At 39.7% G+C, this 21947-nt stretch overlaps 3 protein-coding genes across 3 annotated transcripts; all 3 read right to left on the bottom strand.

Moving 5' to 3' along the window:
* Window positions 1-2392: 2392 nt before the first annotated feature.
* Window positions 2393-6412, bottom strand: leng1 (leukocyte receptor cluster (LRC) member 1). Its single transcript, XM_079227676.1, has 4 exons — window positions 6164-6412; window positions 5420-5611; window positions 4040-4359; window positions 2393-3788 (listed from the first exon to the last, which is right to left on the bottom strand). Exons 1-4 carry the CDS (start codon window positions 6293-6295, stop codon window positions 3569-3571), a joined length of 864 nt encoding a protein of 287 aa, XP_079083802.1. The 5' UTR covers window positions 6296-6412; the 3' UTR covers window positions 2393-3568.
* Window positions 6413-7020: 608 nt separating this feature from the next.
* tmc4 (transmembrane channel-like 4) lies at window positions 7021-14606 on the bottom strand. The gene is made up of 16 exons (XM_079227725.1): window positions 14473-14606; window positions 14162-14348; window positions 12961-13109; window positions 12676-12825; window positions 11844-11929; window positions 10834-10979; window positions 10459-10609; window positions 10184-10342; window positions 9934-10091; window positions 8986-9112; window positions 8634-8731; window positions 8264-8447; window positions 8004-8134; window positions 7618-7773; window positions 7380-7458; window positions 7021-7238 (listed from the first exon to the last, which is right to left on the bottom strand). Exons 1-16 carry the CDS (start codon window positions 14525-14527, stop codon window positions 7149-7151), a joined length of 2106 nt encoding a protein of 701 aa, XP_079083851.1. The 5' UTR covers window positions 14528-14606; the 3' UTR covers window positions 7021-7148.
* A 628-nt stretch (window positions 14607-15234) lies between these two features.
* On the bottom strand, window positions 15235-21214 carry mboat7 (membrane bound O-acyltransferase domain containing 7; the record flags this gene model as incomplete). The annotated part of the gene is made up of 8 exons (XM_079227776.1): window positions 15235-17267; window positions 17916-18092; window positions 18267-18419; window positions 19014-19209; window positions 19663-19819; window positions 19908-20034; window positions 20638-20767; window positions 21139-21214. 8 exons carry the CDS (start codon window positions 21212-21214, stop codon window positions 16865-16867), a joined length of 1419 nt encoding a protein of 472 aa, XP_079083902.1. The 3' UTR covers window positions 15235-16864.
* Between the last annotated feature and the right edge of the window lie 733 nt (window positions 21215-21947).

The following is a 21947-nucleotide window of genomic DNA, read 5'->3' as shown; positions in this document are numbered from 1 at the left end:
TGACACAAATGCATTGGAGAAATAATAATATTAACCCAGGGGTTTACATAAACCATGATATTAAAACCATACCTTGAAAATGTAGACCTTTTACATTTTTTTTTATGAGCCTGCTGTCTTAAAATATCCCAAATTCATCCTCTGTGTCCCTCAAACAAATCCTAAAATACATTCATTCACAATGTCATGATACTGTAAACACTGCATACATAAATTTCCAAGTATATTTAATAATTTACCAACTTCATAAATATTGTAAAAAGAGGGTCAGCATTTTACAAAAAATATAACCCAGGAAGGAATATGTATTTTATTTTCAAGATAAACATGTAGGCCTCGTTTTGGTTAACACTTTTAGCGCCTCTTGTCTTCTTGTATTTCTGGTGTTTACATAAAGTTACAACACAAACAGAAGAGGATTTTGCTTGTTTCACCCATCCTGCGCAGAGGTAAGTAAAGATGTATTCAGCATATAAAACCCCCTTCGTTTCAAATTGTAGGCTGGTGAATGGTCCAATCTGTTGCGAATTAAAAGAAAATTGGCACTCCAATAATTTTTTTGATAATCAGTCTTGAGTTTTAGCCCATGAAACAGATAAATACATCTAATTCTTGATCACGGAACCTGCTAAACAGGGGCTAAATATGAAAACTAAATAACCCTTTTGGCAATGCGTCCCCCTAAATATGCAACACAAACATATAAATTGGAGGCTTCAATCCCGATGAACAATTCCTCCTGTGCAGTGCTATTCTTTCATCTTTCCCTAGACAGATGTCCAGACAGACACTGCATATGAATAGGAACCTAACACAGGGCCTTTTCCACCAGCCCCGGTGCCAGCAGCTCCTATCAAAACAATACACCACAATACAATGACTGCACACATTACACTAATACAACACTCTGCCAGATCTTGGGGGAAGAAGGCATATTCAGATTGAGAAAAATAAAGATGCCAGCAGTGGTTAATAGGCTAAATAATCTCCCGTGCCAAGCGGAGGCTATTTAAAGCCGATATCTCGCACTGACCGACGGTTTTAGCTTGCTACTCATACAGTATATAGTGTTTTTAAATGCCATCGATGTGAGGCCCGAAATCCACTCCCCCCACCCCTCCTAATATTTTCATCACTGCATGCAAATGTGGTACCCTAACCATCACCAAATCAGCCCCGCTCCTGTTTTGATTAAGTCAGCCACGTAGACGACTGCAATAATAATTCGCATTATGTCTCATATTTATACTGGCGGATAACACAGCAGTCCCCCCAATGTAGAGAGGCCTTTTCATTACATCCCCCCTTCTCTCTTCCTTTCTCCAGCATCACTGACAGGTTTTTCAACCCCCCCTCCTCCTCCTCCTCCTCCGCTCACCTTCCCTCTGCGGGGCTCCGAGGGCTCTCTCCGGGCTGAAGTACGACATCATCCCCGCCAGCGCTACCATCACCCAGCAGTGTGGCCGCATCGTCGCCGCGTCCGGAGCAACAACAACAACACCATCCGAGCGACGCTGCCGACTGTCGGTGTTGGTGTCCTCCTCTCTCCCGTCACCCCCGCCACGGTCTGTGCCGTCTCCGGGCTCACGCTGTCTGTGTCTCCCCCCACCACCACCACCCCCACGCCGCTTTTCTCCTAATAATAAAGAGCGTCTCCTTGCCTTCCTCGGTGTGCTCTTCCCCCCTCCTCCTCTTCCTCCTGCTCTAATCCGCAATTAAACACGGTGTGCGCGGTGCTCTATTGTGCATCCTCGGGCCACCGCTCGCTGCTCTGCCTCCATCTGTGCGGCGCGTTGCTGAAAACAACCATCCCGCTACATATGCATATATAGGCTGGATATTTAATTATTTCTTTCTCCCTCTATCTCTCGGTGTTGTCTGTGTTTTTCTCCTCCGCCAGCTTACGTCAGACACACACGGCGCGCATTGTCATGGTCCAGCTCGGTATCAGACCCGGAGAAGAAGGGGAAAGAGTCTGTGATCAAGTCCCCACAGGGAGGTGATGGCGTGTAGGTGGTGTGTTTATATCGATCTCAATTTGAATTTTTAATATTTTAAAATATCACTTCAGTATTCATGAGGACTTTGGGGTGTGATGTAATTCGACTACTATTAAAAATATGAAATAATATGATAAAATACGTGTTAATTGACCACGCCACAAGGAGTGGATGCCTTCTACATTTTATAAACAAAAAATATTTTTCTCTGGATGCATCATTGAATGTATTTCATGTGATATGGTGTGAATGGTCATAACTGCACAACATTTGAAAAAGGTTTCCAACTTAATGCCAGCAACAAAAACAAGATTAAGCTGTCATGGATGATTTAGCCAGTTGCAGGTTTATGAGATACACAAAACTAATGCAGTTTAAAACCACAGCCGTGCAATAAATGGTGCCTTCATGGAGGATATAATGTTCAGTTTTTGTTGAAAGCATTGATTTAAATTGATGGCCAATTTGAAGACTGCAGGACAACGTTAAATAAATAATGGAGTCTCGCCCAATACACCTTATCAGTACCTCAAAAAACTAAACATTATATCAGTCATGAGAGTATTTATTTCAGCTGTGCGTATTTTCACATGTATTTATGAAATAATTTACAGCGATGAACAAAACAAGTTCATATAAATCTGTTGGGTTGCTTATTGGTGTTGGTATATGATACAATAGGCATTTGAAAACAGCAAACATTGATGTCACATTGCAGCAAAAAAAAATTGCACAGGTGTTACTAATAAAATGTATAACGACGTTGTTCCATCTTCTGTCCCAGGTAGACGTGACAGTGAGCCAGTATGCTAAATACTAATAAATAATACTAGGACTAAATATAATTCAGTTTTTTTATTTATACCTGTGCTTTTGCTACTTTGACAATTCAAACTGTGTCTGTGAAAACGTTTATGTGTCATTTAAAAAGGAAATGTAGAAATTTACAACCTACAAAAATCTGAAAAATGTGTTATGGAAAAAGATTTCCTATAGCCTGATGTTTTTTGTTTTATCCTACCAAAAGTCAAAAACACAAATAAATTCATCTTAAAGTAACATATGATAAAGAAGAGCTGGAACTAGAGAATTGTTGACAATTCAGCTTGAAAAATGAGAACGAAAATCTACATTTTCTGTCAATCAACTGATTGATTACTCGTGAAATAGTTTCAGCTCTACGCTCCAGTTTATCTTTCTCTACTGATTTACTTCTTTATTCACTGTTTGCTGATTTTCTATCATCCTACGATCTCTTGGAATTTATATAGTATATAAAGTATAAATAATTCTACCAGTTGTTCACTATGCGTTTTCTTTGCCGATAGAGCTTCAAGCCCCACGAGGCAACTGTAACTGACCTCTGATTTCTGTGTGAACAAGAATAAATGAAAAGTGGCCTACAAGCTGCCCCTTTACAGGTATGTTCTCAATGTGGCTCCAAACATACCCCTTTGGCACATCTTTCCTGTGGACATTTTTACATTTGCTTCACTTAGAAAAACTGGTGTCAATATTTGTCCACTAACCATCCAGCATGGATATCACACTCGACCAATAAAGACAGCTCACAATTTTAATATTTCATCTCTCCAGCTATCTCGATCCCGCCTTTGCCGCTTGCGAGCAAGTTCTGGGAAATAAGCGCTGTTGTACGGCCTCTCCCGCTCATTTGTGTCCTTCCCCGGCTCCTTCCCGTTGCCGTTCCTCTGGTCGAGCAGGGCCTTGGTCCTCCTCCTCTCTTCAGCCTCCCTCTGTAAGCGCTCCGCACGTAACCTTTCTATGGAGCTGAAAAAGAAAGCACATTCGTGTTTTTCTCTATCTCCATAAGTATTTATCACAGAGATACATAATAGTTATATTTTCCAAAATGTTGAAGTATCCCTTTAAAATCGTTGCACTAAACAGCCTAAATATATCTAAATATTTTGAGTTCCTGGGCTGAAATCAATTTAGTAAATGATATATCAGCTACTTGCAGATTTACACTTAGTTATTATAACAATATTATAATTAACAAGAGAAAGTTACTTTCTTACCTCTCTCCACTGCTCCTCTTCTCCCCTCTGACTCTTTTTTCCTTTTTCTTGCCATTATTGTGTTTTCTGTCCTTTACAGCCAAGGCTTTCTTCATTTCTTTCAATGGGTCTAAACTATCTTTCAACCTGCGATCTCTCTTCTCTTTCTCCTCTTCACTTATTCCCTTCTTCTTTTCTTTTTCTTTCCTCTCCTCTTTTTCTTTCCTCTCATCTTTCTTCTCTTCTATTTCTTTGCCAGTTTTCATGTACCACGGAGTGACTTCAGACCCTGGTTGGGGTCCGAGAGACACCAGCAAGCCAATAGCGCGTTCCTCCTTCTCCTGGAAAAAGGAAAGACAACAGTAATTAAAATAACATGTGTTGTGTGGTGATATCAGTAAAGCATAGTACAATTATTCACATTTCTTTTGGCTAATCTCTTGATTGAGATTTGATTAGAAAACTGGATCACATCCTTGTGTTGTACACTTTGCCCTGAAATAACAGCTCTGTGCCTCTTGTGGTTTTATTAGTTTCCCCCCACTCTCACCCTCCATATGTTTACACTGCTTGTATGCATAATGTGGCTGAGCTGCATCCAGAATATATAATGCATTTTCTCCACAACAAGAAACAGACTGCTTCCAGTGATTTTAAACATCCAATTCAAAATGCCAGCATCTTCACATGAATGATAGTACGGACACAAGTGTAGCTGTTGTGCAAACATCTCAATGAATAAACGAGCCACAACATGCACACCGTTTACTCAAAATGTTGTGATTACAAGCTCAATCCCTGTGGTACAATAATACCCATTTCACAGGCAAACTCAAACAAGATCAGTTTGTGTTTGACCGTTCACAGCCGATGGTTGCCTGCTCAAGTTAGTTCATAAAACACCTTTGTGTAAAGAGGTAGTTCTACATTAAACAGGCCCTTTCATGTTGTGATGGATGATACACTAGAACCTAAATTAGGAAAACAATGACGACAATTAAATGCTAGTTGAGCAAAAAGGTTCATTCTTGATCTTGACAATAACAGTTTTGCGAAAAGTTGTATTATTACAATGTCCACTTTTTTTCCTGTAGCCTTCAGTCACATCTCGTATGGGATGGAGTTGATCAGTGAGATCAATGGTTTTGGATCAATTGTCGTCACAAGACTGTAACCCCTAAATCCACACTCACTGTAGGTCAAGTGATAACAACGAAACCCTCTCCATGAGCTGATGAAGGCAACAAGATGTGGCTGAAAGCTCTGGAAATCCCAAGTAAGTGGATCTTGTTGTAAGACAAGGGTAGAATTTAATGTACATTTTTCAAGGTGCATTTATTTACATTGCTTTATTAATACATAATTACTGCATGAGAGTGACAGAAGAAGTAGCAACATCACCTTTTCATCTTTCTTTTCTTTGAGATACTCCTCATTCCCCTTCTTCTCTGAGGAATCCTCGAGGGGGAAAAGATTAAGATGCTCCAGAATTCCACTTCCGCCACTCTGTTCTTCGTCTTTAACATCTTCCCCCTTTTCTCCTGCTGAAGGGAGAGCAGCTCGGGATTTCCTTCTCAGATACTCTGTACGAGCCTATGGGGAGGAAGAGTCGTTATTCCAAACTAAATATCTAAAGACAAATAAAGGCTTCTTCATAATGCATCATATCACAGCTGTTCCACAGGCTGTTGTTATTGATTTACTGTAACTAAAGCTTCAGCCATGAAGCCCGTCATCCTTATTGTGGTATTTTACAAGTATATACAAATACTACAGCAGAAAAGTAAGTCTATAGTGATATAGTAGTTATAATAGCATTATACCGTTGAAGATAATGACTACACGCTTAGTTCTTATTTCCAAAGAACCTCTTGATAGTCCATCAATAGTTCATTTATAAATATGACCAATGTTAGGAAATAAGAACAGAAACTCATAATACATTATCTTTTACGTATTCTTCCAACTCAGAATTACATTTATTCTATGTATTTTTGATTAGTTGTGTTTGAGACACTAAAGGGTTACTGTTGTAGGATCTGGATCCAGACTTCAGGTCTACACAGCATGACCCTCATCGGGTCCTGCAGCATCATCCTCATCATCGTACTGGGAAATAACGTCACAACACAGGGGGTCACCCACCTCTTGCTCTGCGCGCTCCACGCGACGCGTGGCCTCGCGCTCCTCCTCGGCCGCCTGGGCCTCGTCCTTCCGCACGCGAGCGACGTTGTCTTTGTTGCGGACATGCCAGCTCTTCTTCGGAAGAATGTTCATTGTTGCCTTGGGGGCTGTTGATGCTCAGCTGCACGTAAGCAGTCAGGCTAGCTCCGACTTCCGTGTGAACAAACACGAACAAACACGGACTTTGGTAATGAAACCTTCACGCGTGGAGAAAGACGAAATGGGGAAATGAGGAGGGCGGAAAATTAGCCGAATGTGAAGTCAGAAAAAAGAGCGATGCCACCGTTTTGGTGCTGCTGTTGACTTCCGTTTTTACAATTAAGTTAGCTAAGCTAACATCAGCCGAGGTCTGCTTTTCCCCAACTTAACGCAACACGTTAATGACGCAGCTGCGAGGATAGACATGCAACTCGCTCCCTCACAATAAACTCATCTTTTCAACACATTGCTATGAACAAAAAGGACTAATATACTATCACTAACTTGATGGGGGTCAGATTTGCTCTTGCTGACGGCAGCAGGAGCCCACAGGAAGTAGTAGTCACAAACCGGAAGTAAACATCACACTTTATTGCACCACCACAACTCTGACTCTAGAGGGGGCTATAAGTCTCATTGTATTATGTAAAGGAAAAAATACAGTAAGTGGGGAAACTGCATTTATAACAAAGACACCATTTGCATTATTTATACCTGGCTTTGTGTAATTGAATCATTAACCATTTACTTAGGTATGTTCATAATTAATAAATTCACATGTTCCGAGAAAACTGCTGATCTGTCAAGAACCACATCTTTTTTTTAATAATCTTGTTGCAGGATTATTTTATGAAGCCCATTCAGCATTATATGACACTGACTACAATATGCATACAGTCCTTTCAGGCGCCTCATCATATTGTATCATGTTTAGAAGGTCGTAAACCGAAACATAGTCCTTGTGCCATCACTCATGTGCTCTTGCAGTATGTTTTAGGATCTGATGTCGACTCAGCTTCCCAATCTGCTTCACCAAGAACTGCTTGTCACGGCCCTCCTGTAAACCAAACACCCATTATTGTATTAGTAAACTAAATGCCTGTAAATCTTAGAAAAATAATATAGGCCAATATTCAGTATTGTCACTCTAAGCCGTTGCTATTACAATACACCATTCAGGTAAATGCCAACAACTTACCAGTTTAAGCTGAGCTCTTAGCAGGGCAACACTTTTCCCATAAACAGAGGCCAAGGCTACGAAATAGCACATCACCACACTGCCAAATAGAAAGGAGCCGGGATTACACATCATAAAACCGACAGTTAAATACCACATACTGTGCAGGTAAAATATAGGCTGCCTTCTCTATTTGGCTTTAAGTGCAGTACCGTATATACCAGAATAACAATCTTACAGAAAGCACAAGTTCACTTACAAGGATAATGCAAACAGGGGGATGGAGAAGGACTGGGAACCGATGAAGAAGAGAAAGTCCTGTGTAACTTTAGAGAGGCGGGAAAAAGATATTGGAACAATCGACCGCATTTTGGTGAAGAAACGGAAAGGGCCACAACCCAGAGAAGGACGGATCCTGGGGGGAAAGAGGACAGAGACACACTTGTCTTCAACAATCTAATATAACATTGAAAACATTACTATCCAAACCTAAACCTGCCAGTCCTATGATAAATATTAATCGTGTGACCTGCAGGGTAAAAACCTCAATGTTCACTTTCAGTGCTATTTAAAAATAATTAGTCGTCACTGCAAGCACTAAACTAAAAAAACACTTATTTTATCATGCAAGCAATCAGCACTTACTCAGCAATGCTGTAAACCATTACAACTGTGGCCAGGCTCCAGCCAAACAGGAGTACCACCAGGAAAAAGAAGGTGGAGGTGGTGGAGCGAAACGTCTTCAGTGCTGGCCGACAATTATAGAAGAGTGTGGTCTGAGGAGAAAAGGGTCAATAGGGTCGGGAACCAAATCAAAGCAGAGTGTTGGTGAATAACTTTCTCCTTCCTCAACCAACAAACTGGCATTGTGTGACATGTTGGCTTTTTTAAAGCAACATCTTCACCTTCTTGAAGTAGAAGAGGAGGATAAACTTGATGGTGTTGATGAGCGGCAGCAGAGGGCAAAAAAAAGCTCCGGTCCAAACCACAGTCTGACCGTAAACCAGTCCAAGCACGTTGGCGGGAACTACAAACTCCTGTCGACCAAACCACTGAGCCAACTTACTGGACCAGTTGTCCACCACCATCCTGACACACACACACACATACACATACACACACACACACACACACACACACACACACACACACACACACACACACACACACACACACACACACACAAACGACAATTACCAACATCTTCATGTACTGTATTAATTTGCAAAACTTCCACCTGGTTTAATATAGACAAAATCCCACAGTGATTTGTACCTGCGTGGAAACTCCACCAGGACGAGCACGGCGATGTTGATGAGGAGGTCAAACAGTGTGAGCTTGTACATCTCCTGTCCAACACGCGTTTCCCAGCACTACACAATGACACACACATGAAAGGATGAATCTGTCTGAAAATATGTAAATGTTAAATTCACTTTCTTTTGTGTCCTTTGGTGTTTCACCCACATTCTTAAATGTTGCTCAATGTAGGTATACTATTTCCTTATTATACCATTGTACATCTTGTGTCATATTCTCTCTTTATTCTGGTGACTCACAAGCGTTTAGCAAAACAAAACTCCCATCAATCTGTTTGTTTCTTATTGTACTCAAGAAGTATAATTACCGGGTAGAGGTTGTAGTCGTATTGGCACAGTTTACACTTTTCACTTTCTGTGTCCCCATCACAGGTGATCTGACGCCACAGGGTGAAGAGAAGAACCCCCAGACCCATGAAACGAAGGAACACGGCCCTACACGTGGAACGGCCAAGACGAACGTTATCAAACCAGCTGTGGTACTGAATTAGTCATTTGTTTTTGGTTTAGAAGTTAAACACATGGAGAGATTATTGACTTTGAGGTTACGGTATCCAGTATAATGCCAGGTTGTAAAGCAGTGTTTAGAGAACATGGAGCACACCTCTACATCACTGCATGAGATTTCAGAATGGAATATTGTATTTTTTACACATTACTTTATATTTTAAAAGATAAACTTCTAAAGCAGATTACAAAATATGTGGCATGTTATCACAGTTTTGGTGGGATTTTCCCTCTAAACCTTTCAAATGCTTTCACTTAAATAATAGTTTGAAGCCCCAAAAAGGGAAAACTATACATTTAAAAAAATTAATTGTTTTCATTTTTTTTGTTCTTCCATGACATCTCATGACCTCTCAAATGAATCCTGTTACCCTCTGAAGGAGCCTCACCCCTATATGTCTCCAGATTAAACTGTATATAAAGTAGTTAAAACTAGCTCCACCTCAACCAGCGGCATCATTGACATGTTACTTTTGATACTTTAACTGCATTTTATTGATAATACATCTGTACTTTACTGAAATACACCTTTGAATGATTGCCTGGTACTTGCAATGGAGTATTGGTGCTCTTGCTTCAGTCAAAGGTTTTGAGTATTTCCTCCACCACTGAGTTCAGATGACACACATTTACTTTTTGTCGCAGTTATATTTTTTAAAATATTAGTTTAAACCCTTAACCAATTACAAACACAAATGACTAAATGCAAAAGCTCTGATGTAATAACTCTCTCACAGAAACAGCTTCACCTTAACAGCGCCACTATGACAGTGTTGCTGGGGGTGTATCGCTCCATCAGGGCGATCTGCTCACACAGCAGCGGCACCACAAAGTTTGCAATGGTGATGACAATGGAAGGCAGATACTCTAAAAGCAAACCCAAGATCCCTTGCTCACCACTCCTTTCCTGTGTGTCAGGGATGGGGAAACCAAAGGTCACCGAAGACTTTCAGACCCAAAACCAAATGAACATCATCACACACCTTCTGCATAATTTACCTGGCTGAAGTTGGTGGCCAGGAAGATGCCGTAGAAGGCGGCTATGATGAGTCCAAGGGAAACAAAAACCATGAAAACACGTATTGAGTATAAAACTATTTTTTGACACAAAGTCAGAGCGGCTGCCCTTTTCTTTATGATCTCCTCCTCCAGATCCACCTGAAAGAGGAAGAGTAAAGACACGAGGGGTCATCGGAAAGCACCGGGGAATGGTTACGCAAACCTGTGTTGTGCTGCAGAGAGAACAACTCTTTTTGGGACAGATCCCTTCTGACCTGCAGCCGGTAGTGGATGTTCTTCTGCTTCAGTTTGGTAGCTCTGTCTGCCTGGCAACCGTAGTCCCAGCCGGTGAACAATATCATGCTGTAGTTGCCCACGGCGGCGCTGCCTCCCGTTGCCACGACAACTCGAGCTGCAGTCCCCATGCTGCACATATAAGAGAAGGACAAGGAAGAAGAAGATACAGATGCAGGTCGAGGTGACTGAACTCTTCATGCAGGCTTTTAAATGTCATTCTGTTTATTTCACCCCACTGAACACTTACTGAGACGGCTGGACACATACACATATACATTACACACATAGAAACACACTTACACACGAGCTGCATCTTGACTCTTAATATTGAACCTGTTTGTTCTGGGACTGACCGTGCAATGATACAAATGAGACAAAAGACAAAGTAGAAGACGGCAGTGAAGAGGTAGGCCAGAGGGATGTTGTAGGAGAAGTTGCTGTCCTCCACCATTGTGTTGTTGTAGTATCCGTAAAACAGGTATGAATACTCCATGAAGCCCTGAACAAGAGGAGGACCGTCATGAAGCATGTCTGCTGTACCAAATGCTCATGGCGTGTGGTTTAAATTCACTTTTATCAGGAGAGAATATAGTAGGAGCATGTGGAACTATTGACCACCGAGGTAACTTCCACTTTATTTTTGGGGATGTGACTTTCAGTTTTGTTGAAAACTGGAGTGCATAAATCAAACTGTGTAGTTTTGCAAGGGTTTTGTGTGGAACTAATTCTTGGACAGGACCAATGATTTTCAAAGTTCTGGTGTCACGGTGAAGTTGGAAAGCTGGTGAAGAAATGCACTTTTTCTTTTAGGTGATCTGAATCGGGAAATCTCAAAAGACATAAAGCGATGCATTTTATTTCTTAAACTGCATTGCAACTTTTATTCTATTTTTTAAAATGTTTTAATGAATGTTCTTAATTGTTTGTAAATCTTGTTTTGTTCTGCATTATGTTTTGATGCTTTTAATGCTTTTATGTGAAGCACTTTGAATCGTCTTGTTGTTGAAATGTGCTATAGAAATAAACTTGCCTTGCCTTGTCTTACAGTGATTGGTGGTGGCTAGCTGTTTCCCCGCTTTCAGTTTTTATGCTAAGCTAAACTAAGCTAAATGACCGCTAGCTGTTGCTTAATATGTTTTCTTAATAGAAACATGCATGAGAGTCCCACCAATATTCTCATCTAACTCTTGGCAACTAATGAGACCTGCGTGTAAGTAAGAACTAGAAATGATCAAACAGTATAACCGTATTGAATGTTTAAAGAATCACAATGTCCAATATTGAAAGACACTAATATCTGTCTCTGTATACATTCTGCACTTCTCTTATATTTGAAGGTCAGTGTGATGCTGCAGTTTCTCACCGTTCCCGAAAGTAAGTCCAGGAAGTAATTATAGAACAAGACCAAGCCTTGAGAATTAGGGTCATAAACCATACATTCATCTGGACCTGGAAAACATAGCAAAGGGAAAGCTTTATCCTTTCAGCTGGCATTCTCATGAATTACAGCATATTTATAGGTTTCCCTGAAACCTTTTGAATGTATAGGTCATGTAGTTGTGCTAATGTTTCCTGAGTAACAGAAAGAGAAGAAGAGGGGGAGAGTGAAAGCTGCAGTGGTGATTAAATGCAGGTCTGCAGCTCACTTGAGGCAGAGGGTCTAAATCCCTAAACTGTCATCTAGGTAACGTACATAAAACAGCTTAAAAAATATACAAGGGTTTTATCTAAAAATAAACATTATGACACATTCTCATGTGAAAATGACTGAGGGCAAAAATGATAAAAACTACTTTAAGCTTTGGGAAGTCGGAAGGAAAGAAGCTTACATTCTTGGCAGTGCATGATAAAATATTTCAACATTATATCTTCTATATTTTACACAAACTTATAGATGAACCTCAGGTAATTACATTTTCATTTCAATATCATTTTGGGAATATATATTCTGCTCATGCACCGGTGACTCTTTATTTCCGAGGGGAATACCACAACTGCTACTGCAGTAATGCCTCAAAGGCCCTGTTGCGTTGAAACTGTTGCGTCAACTGCTAAATTGTTGCTAAAACGTGTAGAATGCAAGAAATTAAGAAAGAATGAAGAAATAAAGAACCATGAAAACAAAGTGCCATGTGTGACTCAAGTTAACGGGAAATGAAATGTTGTGAGCTAACAAACTGCAGCTTGAACATTACCAGTGCTGTTAACAAGGTTGGTCCCAATAGATCTGAAGACAATGCTGGGGATGATGACAAATCCAGCAATCAGTAAAAAGGAAACAAAATTGAGGACCACCAAGAATCGCAGGAACAGGAAGTAAGACTGGACGCCACCTCCGAAGTTCCCTGGGGCGGAGGGGGATTGGGATTTAATTAACAATGCAAACAAATTTAGTAAATTTGATAAACACTTTTCTTGACAATATTAGGCATTTAGCACACAGCAATATATAGTCCTGAAATTAAGCATGAAAGGTTTACCTCCAATCTTTTGCAAAGACTTTCTCCACAGTGTGAAAAAGTAGAGAGATCCTCTGGCCTTTTTTCTTAGTTTCTGCAGAGATTTGATATTTTTACGTCTCCAGGACTGCCTGCTGGAAACCACAGGCACCTGCATCTGCTGCACCTGCCTTTAATGGAAAAGTCACACTTAAATGACTCTGGAGTAGATACGGTGTGATATAATGATTGGAAACACTTTATATATTATGGTTCTGTACTCTCCAAATACTAAGACATTTCCTCAAATATATTACATTATAGAGAAACTAGTGATAGTGTTCAATTTGTATATTTCTAATGAATTAAGTGTGTGACATTTTCTCACATTACTAGTCCCTGTTTTACGCTGTGTATCATTTAAATTATTAAAGTTTCCCTCCACAAAAAAATGTGTGTTGCTTAGTGTTACTTTACTTGGACCTTAACTGCAAAATAATGTATGTGTGAAGGGTGTATGAGCTTGAAGGAGGTACATTTGTCTGTGCTCACCTGCAATCTGAGTTTAAGACATGTTTGTGTGAGCAAGATTTTGTGACATCACAGCTAGTTTTGGCAGCTAATTGTGGTCCGAAATGCAACTTAAATGTGGAAACTTAAAGCCTCTAGTCTAGCACACATATAGTGCACTAAGAACTGATATATGATTTGATTTGAATCTGCAATAACTGATTTTTGGCCACTTCGGGGCATCTGGACTGTATAATGGGGAACTTGGTTGCAATCAGATGCTTTTTACACATCCAGCTGATACAATTAACCATTATTATGAATGCATCATTTTAATAGTTACTCAAGCTCTCTATTGGGTCTCAGGCAAAGTCTAAAGGAAATATCTGACTCTTTAGCTTCTGAATGTTCCACTAACTGTGTCTGCCTGCTGTTTGGTGCTGGCGTTTAAAGAGCTAGCAGAGAGTGAACCATTAAAGTTGCTGATTGTAAAACCAAAACAATGACCTGAGACCCACTATCAAGCTTCATATCTACAAGCGACACATTTTACATTGAAACACTGTTTTTATTTTATCTTTTGGCATGTTATTATTTAAAAAAATAGTATTTATAGTCACTTTAAATTGTATTTGAAAGTATAGTGTTTTATGTTTTAATCCATGTTTGGAGGGTATCTTTAACCAAAACGTTTGAAAAGTACAGCACCAAACTTTCCGGATAGGTTTCCTACCTCACAGCTCTCTTCAGGGTCATTGGCAGAGGGGTGGCCCTGAGGTCCCGAGGCGGTCCACCGCTGCCCTCTTCATTCTCCTCGGCAGGGGTCGAGCTCCAGTCGTACTGAGGATAGTTTTGATTGGACTCTCGAGATGAAGCTTGTCGTAACCTCAGTGACTGCTGGTCACTCGGGTAACCATTCTCTGTGAGTGGTTGAGCCAAGAAAACGATCAAAGTAATGAGTCAACACAGTTCAGTCAGACTAGAAGATGCTATCTAAGTGTTTAAAATTAACAAATATGTGATGAAAGGTAATAAAAGACACACCTTCAATGTAATCATACACCTGTATTGAGCCTGGTCTCTGTGGCTCGCTGGACATTTCTCTAATGCAGCTGAACACGACGAGTTTAAAACACTTTCCTCTGTAACTACATCTAATACTTCACCAGCAACGAGTCCAGAACAAAACAAATGGTGAAGCAGCTCGTCATGAGGAAATGCTTTTTATCCAGGAACACCTTCCCAGTTGTTTTCTCTCACGGACTTTACCCCTATTGTAAATGACCACACAGGCACTTCCTTGTATGATTTAACCCATTATTTCCATGGAGATAGTTGCCATTCACCAGAAAACAGGTTATATTTAAATAAATGTGTGTTATTGTGGATTTCAAAGAAGAGTGAACTTCAGAAATTATTTTAGTGAATATAAATTGTGGACAGTGATGGGAACAAATGCAATGTATCATTTAAATGTTACAAGTTGATATGAAATCACCAACTACACACAAAATGTTTGATTTAACAAAGGGTGCTGTTTCTCTTCGCCTAAAGAAGCTCAAAGAAAGCACTGAATCCCTGTTGTGAGGTAACTAAGCGGATGTGTTTTCTGTTCACTAATGCCGGAGAGTTAATGATTCCCAGTCTGACAACTGAAAGAATGTGATGTACAAAAGCCTTTTTCTACAAGCATTATCTTGCTGATTTACACAAGTTAATTATGAACTCCATATAATAAACAACAAATGCAAACATTCATATAAAGTAGACTTTAGAGAAAGAATAGGCAAGAGAGTAACATTGATGAGGAAATGCTGATATGTATTCCACAAGTAACAATGTTACAGAGCAGGGAGTTTTACAGTCATTGTGAAGCTAAAAAGGCTGACAAATAAATAGACACATTCATCACTGTGCAATAATGAAAACAAAGGGACTTATTTCTACACGGGTTGAGTTGTGGCACAGAGAGGGTCAGGGTGAAGGCGTGAAAACAAAATATGTTTGTAATACAAATGATCTCAGTTTGAGGTTACATGTGGGGGTGAAAGCCCATTGGGAGATACGACCTTTCAATTGTGCTGTTAGTCATGCTCACATACAACACAGACACAGTGGAGTTACTAGACAGGAGTGAGTGAAAGAAAACTCAGTGTCCCGGAAAATAGCGTGAACAACATAGTTCCAATGACTTCCACCATATTGCCCGGCCCGAGCTGTGCTGTTATTCATGATTTCATTGGCAGCTTATGTGAAACAGGCAACGTTTTGTATCAAATGTTTGGTCCCAACCCCGAATGGTCCATGATGGCAGTACAGACATTTTTGGCAGTGAACGGACTGTTGCAATCTTACACAATACACACTTGTATATAACAGTGCGGCAGAGCTGTCAGTGCAGATGTTCCTCATATGCTCACAGTTGCAGGCGGAACAACAGAAAACAAACAGAGACATTTTGGATTCACTGGATTAAGGGAGTAAAACAAAGCACTGAAATGTTTAGTAAACAAAATGAGGAACATTATAATGCTGGAAACCACATTTAAAACACAATAGTCCTTATGTAATAAGACAGCAATACAAATGTATTTTGGACCGCGCACAGTAAGTTTTACATTGTACTTTCTCAGCACTTAACCATCACAAAAACATAATTATACTAAGACTGTTTACTGTGGTCAAAAACAGTCAAAATCTAATTTATCTAGATGCCAAATGGCAGCAGAAATATTTTGTACCATAAAATTAGGAGATTTGAAAACACATATAAATGATGTCTGAGTCCTGACAATGAAACCATCATGATGTTGTTTTCAATCACAATCCATTCTGTACTCCAGTATAAATGTACTGTAACATAATACTGAGCACTGCTGGAATGTTTAGTTGGTTATGGAAACTCAATTAAATCACATTTAACTTTTTTTAAGACCGTTATGAGGATTTGGTTTATTATTGTTTGACAAACCGTACTGCCCGTTTTTTAAAACAGGATCTTGACATTTCAACAGTCTAAATTTTAAATTTTAAATATAGTTTGATTAAACCCTTCAAACTGTTGACGGTATTGTGAAATAAAAGCACACACACTGTACAGGCAGATGCTGTTGAACTGTTACCTACACCCCAGTGGCCACTCACACTATAAAAGTAACATTCATGAAGCTCAAACATTCCTCTCCCAGTACTTTTATGTCCTTGTACATACATGGAATGTCTTTTACCAGATGTTTCTTGTCGCACTGTTGTCTGATTTATTTTTACATTTTTAATAACTTTCCCATTTTCCCACAATGCATCTCATTGGACCTGTGTGACATTTTTTTCTAGGAAGATAAGAGTATGTGCGATTTATGTTTATATTCTAGTCTTGACGTAACTCCTCCTCATGTCCAAAAAAAAGTACCCACTCAGTTCTTTTCTGTTCCTCCTTTCAGTCATTTTTTTCCCCAGTTTTCAAGTTTTCTATCTTCTCTCCCTCTCTTTTCTCCTCCTTGTCCCCTCTCCTTCCTTCCCGTTTGCCTCCTAGAACCCTGCCAACTATGATACAGCAAACGGCGATGATGTGTATGATAAAGTAGATGGACGCCCAGTAGTTGATGGTGTCAGAGGCCTTCAGCAGCACGAAGCCCATGCACATGAAGTCGTAGGCCCTCATCTTCAAGAACCAGTGAACCCAGTCGAAGATGTTCTGACCAAAGGGACCCAGTTTAGCTCGTACAGAGGTCTCCATGGCAGACTCGGCTGCGATGCACAGGGGGATGGTGAGGAAGGAGAGGTAGTAACCGGCATGTAGTCCATGCCAGTAGGCGCTGATGAACATGGTCCAGCCAGCCCTGAGAGTTACAGACCAACAGGAGAGATGTTAAAGTCATACGGACACGCCATTGTGAGGCGTTTTGGCTTCGGTCATTTTATTTATTGTCATTTGAAGATGCTGGCGCAGTTTAGAATGGATTACGAGCAAAAGAAGTTGAAAGGGAAATATTCAAAGTGTGTATTAGGATATGAACTAATCGCAACACGTTGTTCATCTTTCAGGGACTAAAACACAACAGAAATTGTATCTAATTTAATTAAATTTAAGGGATAAATCTGGTGATATTTTGTATTTGAATTATTGTCAACAAATACCACGAGGAGACCAAAACCAAAAATTATCCTACTAAGGAAGCATTGGTAAAAAAATATTATAAACACACAAAAAAGTCACACTATTGCACTGGGTGACCTGTTCCTCTATTCCTTGACACAATGGCCTGTAGTTTAAGAATTTCTCCAATTTACTTCATCATGTTTCCTTAAATACTCACTGGTGAACTAAATCCATGACAGCAGCCACAAAAAATGCACTATTTACTCTTATTTGATTCATGTTTGATAAAAACTAAAGTACACAGCTGATTGTAAGTATGTAAATATGAAATGATTCATGCTTTTCTAAAACAATACAAGCAGAAACTGCTGCAAACATAAAGCCTGACCTGAGAGCGTAGGCTTTGAAGGGGGCATTCGGGTAGATGTAGTGATGCAGCCACCACTGCACCGTCATGTTCCAGTAACGCATGCCATGGCGGACCTTCACACAGAAGTCTGTGTTGTAGCAGTCGATGTTCTGGATGGTTTTGAAATCATATTTGTCTTCACTGGTGGGATCAGAGCTGGCCACAAGGGAAAAAACAAACAAACATTGGCATAAAAATCAACTTTCAACAACAAAAATATGAACTTAATACACACTGAGATGTTAGAGACGAATGCAATTACATTTTACAAAATACACAAATATTGATGCATCATCTTTCAAAATACTTGTTAGTCCTGTGGTTATGTACCTGTAGTGGACTGTGGGTCCTCCTCCAGGTTTGGACAGTGCCTGCTCAGGATAGCAGCCCAGACCTGCACTGATGCAACCAGCCTCAGCTCCACACCACGCTGCATAGAAACGCATCCTGAACACGAAGAACACTGCCACCATGTAGAAAAGCCTGGCGACAGAGAGAGAAAAGTGCATTATCTCTACCGTACCAAACAACTGGAGGGATTTTACTAAAACATTCAACCCTAAATGACTACTGGGCCCTCCACTACTATCCTCAACCACAGCACTGTTGCATTTAGCTCACTGTGAATCATATTCTGTGCTTTGTTTCATTCATTAGTCTCATTTCATTTGCCTTCCTCTGACAAACAGCAGCCACACTCCTGAAAAGAAATGAGTAGAGACATATTGTACAATCATTACATTGAAGTTTAAGTTAACTGGCTACCAGGACAATTTAGGAAATATTCTGAAATATTTCTACATGTTATATTATGATATGTTTTCACCACATTTAAATGTTTTCCATTACATAAAATAACTTTGTAAAAAAAGCTTTAAAAATATTTTATTCTTGTATTTTAGCTGGATAAAGATCTTTCTTTATATTAGTTGCTTTGATTCAGTTTATTCTTTTAGAAGCATTTACATTAGCGTATGCAGTTGCTCACATCATTAATGAAATTATGAGGATTATTATATAATAAATCTTCAGCTACTATTATTGACATTGTAAGTATTTCTAACAGACTAACAATACCTGAAGAAAAAGTTTTGGTCCAGAAACTCCTCTGTGCGAACGTAGGCCAGTGGGAAGACGTAGTTGACAGCCAGGAACAAAGCGGCGTACACGGGAACCAGCTTCAAGCGCTGCAGACACGGCACCCAGCCGGGCAGAGCCTGCGGGCTCGGCTGCGTCAGCCAGTCAACGTACGTTATGAAGCGAAAGAACGGACCTTTAGGGAGATGGAGGGAGGAGATTATGGAATGAAGGCAGCGGTGATAAGACAGTGACGGACAGTAAGGAAAATGGAAGACACAAAAGGAAACGGTGGAGGAAAGTGTGGTTCAATAGAAGAGAGGTTGGTGTTGTAAAGGAAAGGGGAGTAAGAAAACAAAAAGAGAGTAGAGGTATATGAAAAAACAGAAGTAATTCTAAATAATATGGAAAACAATATGGACTCACAAATATTGGACAAGTAGCAAGAGTGAGACAAAAAGAGACAACAGTTAAAATGCATGCAAAATAAAATTAACATCAACAACAACAACACGCATGCATATAAACAGCTTGCACACAAACTTAATTTCTAAAAGTTCACTTATAAAATCAGAACTGACACAACTTCCTCCCACCAACATTATTCGGAGAAAATCCTAAGAAGCGTCAGATGTTTCCACAGACTTACCGGTCATTATACCGGCATAACAGTAGCTATAGGACAGGATGTCGTAGAGGGAGGGCTCCTGCGACAGACCACCAATGACGGGAGACTTGGCAAAAGAGCTCACTTCCTTTTTCTTCTCCATGTGGAAGTTGTAAACCTCATTGGCGAGACTCACCATCTGAGTTAAAAGCAGAAAAATACATAAATAAAGATGGCCAAACTGTAAAGACACTGTTGCTTCCATAGATCTGATAATGGTTGTGTACCTTGAGAGTGAGAAGTAGCTGGATGGCGTTGGCAAAAGGTGTCGGTTGTGGCAGACCGAACCAGGTGACAAGACGGAAGAAGAGGAGGTAGAGAAAGGTCCAGGTGAGACTCAATGCTGGGGCATGCCTAGTAGACAGAGACAGATGTTATGAGTATGAGAACATGTTCCGTCTGCACAGTATCTACACTGCAGGTCATGTCGAAAGTTTTGTCCCCTTTGCACTCCTTGACTCCTGTTGTGTGACACGAGCATCAGCATTTACTGTACACCACAGCAAAATCGAATAGTGTTAGAAATGAGCATTTATCTAATTCATGTATCTATTTGTTTTCACATAAAAAAAAACAATTATTGAGATATTTTATGGAAAGAAAGATACAAACACTTTTACCTACATAAATTAATTATATATTCAGTAATTTAAAATAAACAACAGGACATGTGAGAAGCTAAAAGCAAAGACAAAAATGTCTGAAATTCTTTTTGTCCAATTTGAGTATTTGCTGCTTTTCTTTGGCATATGTAATGGGAAAACAAGCACTTTCAAGATATATTGGGCTCTGATAAGTTTTATGGGACCTTTTTCTATATGTTTTAAATCTCAGAGACTTTAGTGACTTATTTGATACTGTAGAAAAATCAATAAACATTGGTGTCTGTTCTTTACTTTCCGGACTTTTGTACTAACAGTGTGTGTCCCAGTGAAATGTTTCAGTGAAATACGTTACCGCCAGCTGCTCTTTATAATAATCCATGTTCCAATCACCGTCACAAGAGAATGGAGGGTGTGGATGTGACAAGTAGCGATGGCGATAGAGAGGCCCAGAAGGAGAGCTGCCCCCTGCTTCACAGGGGGACCTGAAGGGAAAGCAAAGATAAACAATTAAGCCACCTACAACCTCCTATCAAGGAGCTGCATGGGGTGGGAAAAGCACCTGAGACACAGTATTAAAAGTTTTTAAGAAATCTGTATATCTCCACGTATTGTTCTCCTCTCCAGCAGCAATGAAAACAGAAAACGATGACCTGTGTTGTGGGTAATACAGGCACCCCGCTTTGACAAGAAGAATATTGATCTGTCCATAACTGAGCATCTCCAACGATGTTATAGAAAAAAAACATTATGCAAAACAAATCTTCTATATGTGAAAAATGATAAATCCTAGTTTGTTTTCTGTACCACAATACAAATGTATTATCATTATTATGTTATGTTCCAATATACTGACTGAGGTAACGGAAGAGGAATCCAACAGGGATGGAGGCAGCAAGAATTCCCAAGTACACCTGCTCATCAGGAGACATCGCTCTGCTGGCACACAAACACAGATCAGCCCTAAACTTACATGAATAACTATATACATATGAAACATCATTAATAGACAATCCATAATTATGAGGGAACAGAACACTGACCAAATGTATGCAGGAAATACAACACAATCCATTAAAATACCCTAAAACAATTACTACCTTGGTGAAGCTAATCTTTTCTATTTTTATTGAGACTGCATCACAGATATATTGATTCAACTCTACAGTAGGTGTTGAGGATGTTGTCAGAGCTTCATCACATATTATGACAAAGTGGAGGGAAAACTTCATCCAAAAGTAACATACATAAAGTGAGGGTGTGTCGCTAGGTTTGTATTTGATTAATTACAAATAAATGCTGCTTCATAGTCTATGATTTTTCTTTATAGCCCTATAACTTCCCCCAAATTTGACATTTGGGGAAATATTTCTTTGCAGCCACAACATAGTAATTCATTCAAAAATTGTTAATTCTAAATCCTTCAGAAATCCAGATAAGATTATTTAAATTTGACACGAAACAATACTGAGAAAAATCTTCAGGGTGCATTTCACAATATCCGGTGACTTGTGCAAGAGCACAATCTAACTGTGTTGCAGAACTCTGTACTATTATTTTTTTGACTGGTCAAATGAAATGGTCCATTGATACGTTAGGTGCAACGGACCACACATTTGCAATATTACATAACACGGAAATTCGCCTGTTCCACAGGCGAACAGA

Source organism: Taurulus bubalis (assembly GCF_910589615.1).
Source record: "Taurulus bubalis genome assembly, chromosome: 12".
Classification (NCBI taxonomy): domain Eukaryota; kingdom Metazoa; phylum Chordata; class Actinopteri; order Perciformes; family Cottidae; genus Taurulus; species Taurulus bubalis.
The sequence above is the reverse complement of the archived record's forward strand: the minus strand, read 5'-3'. Positions and strand labels throughout refer to the sequence as shown.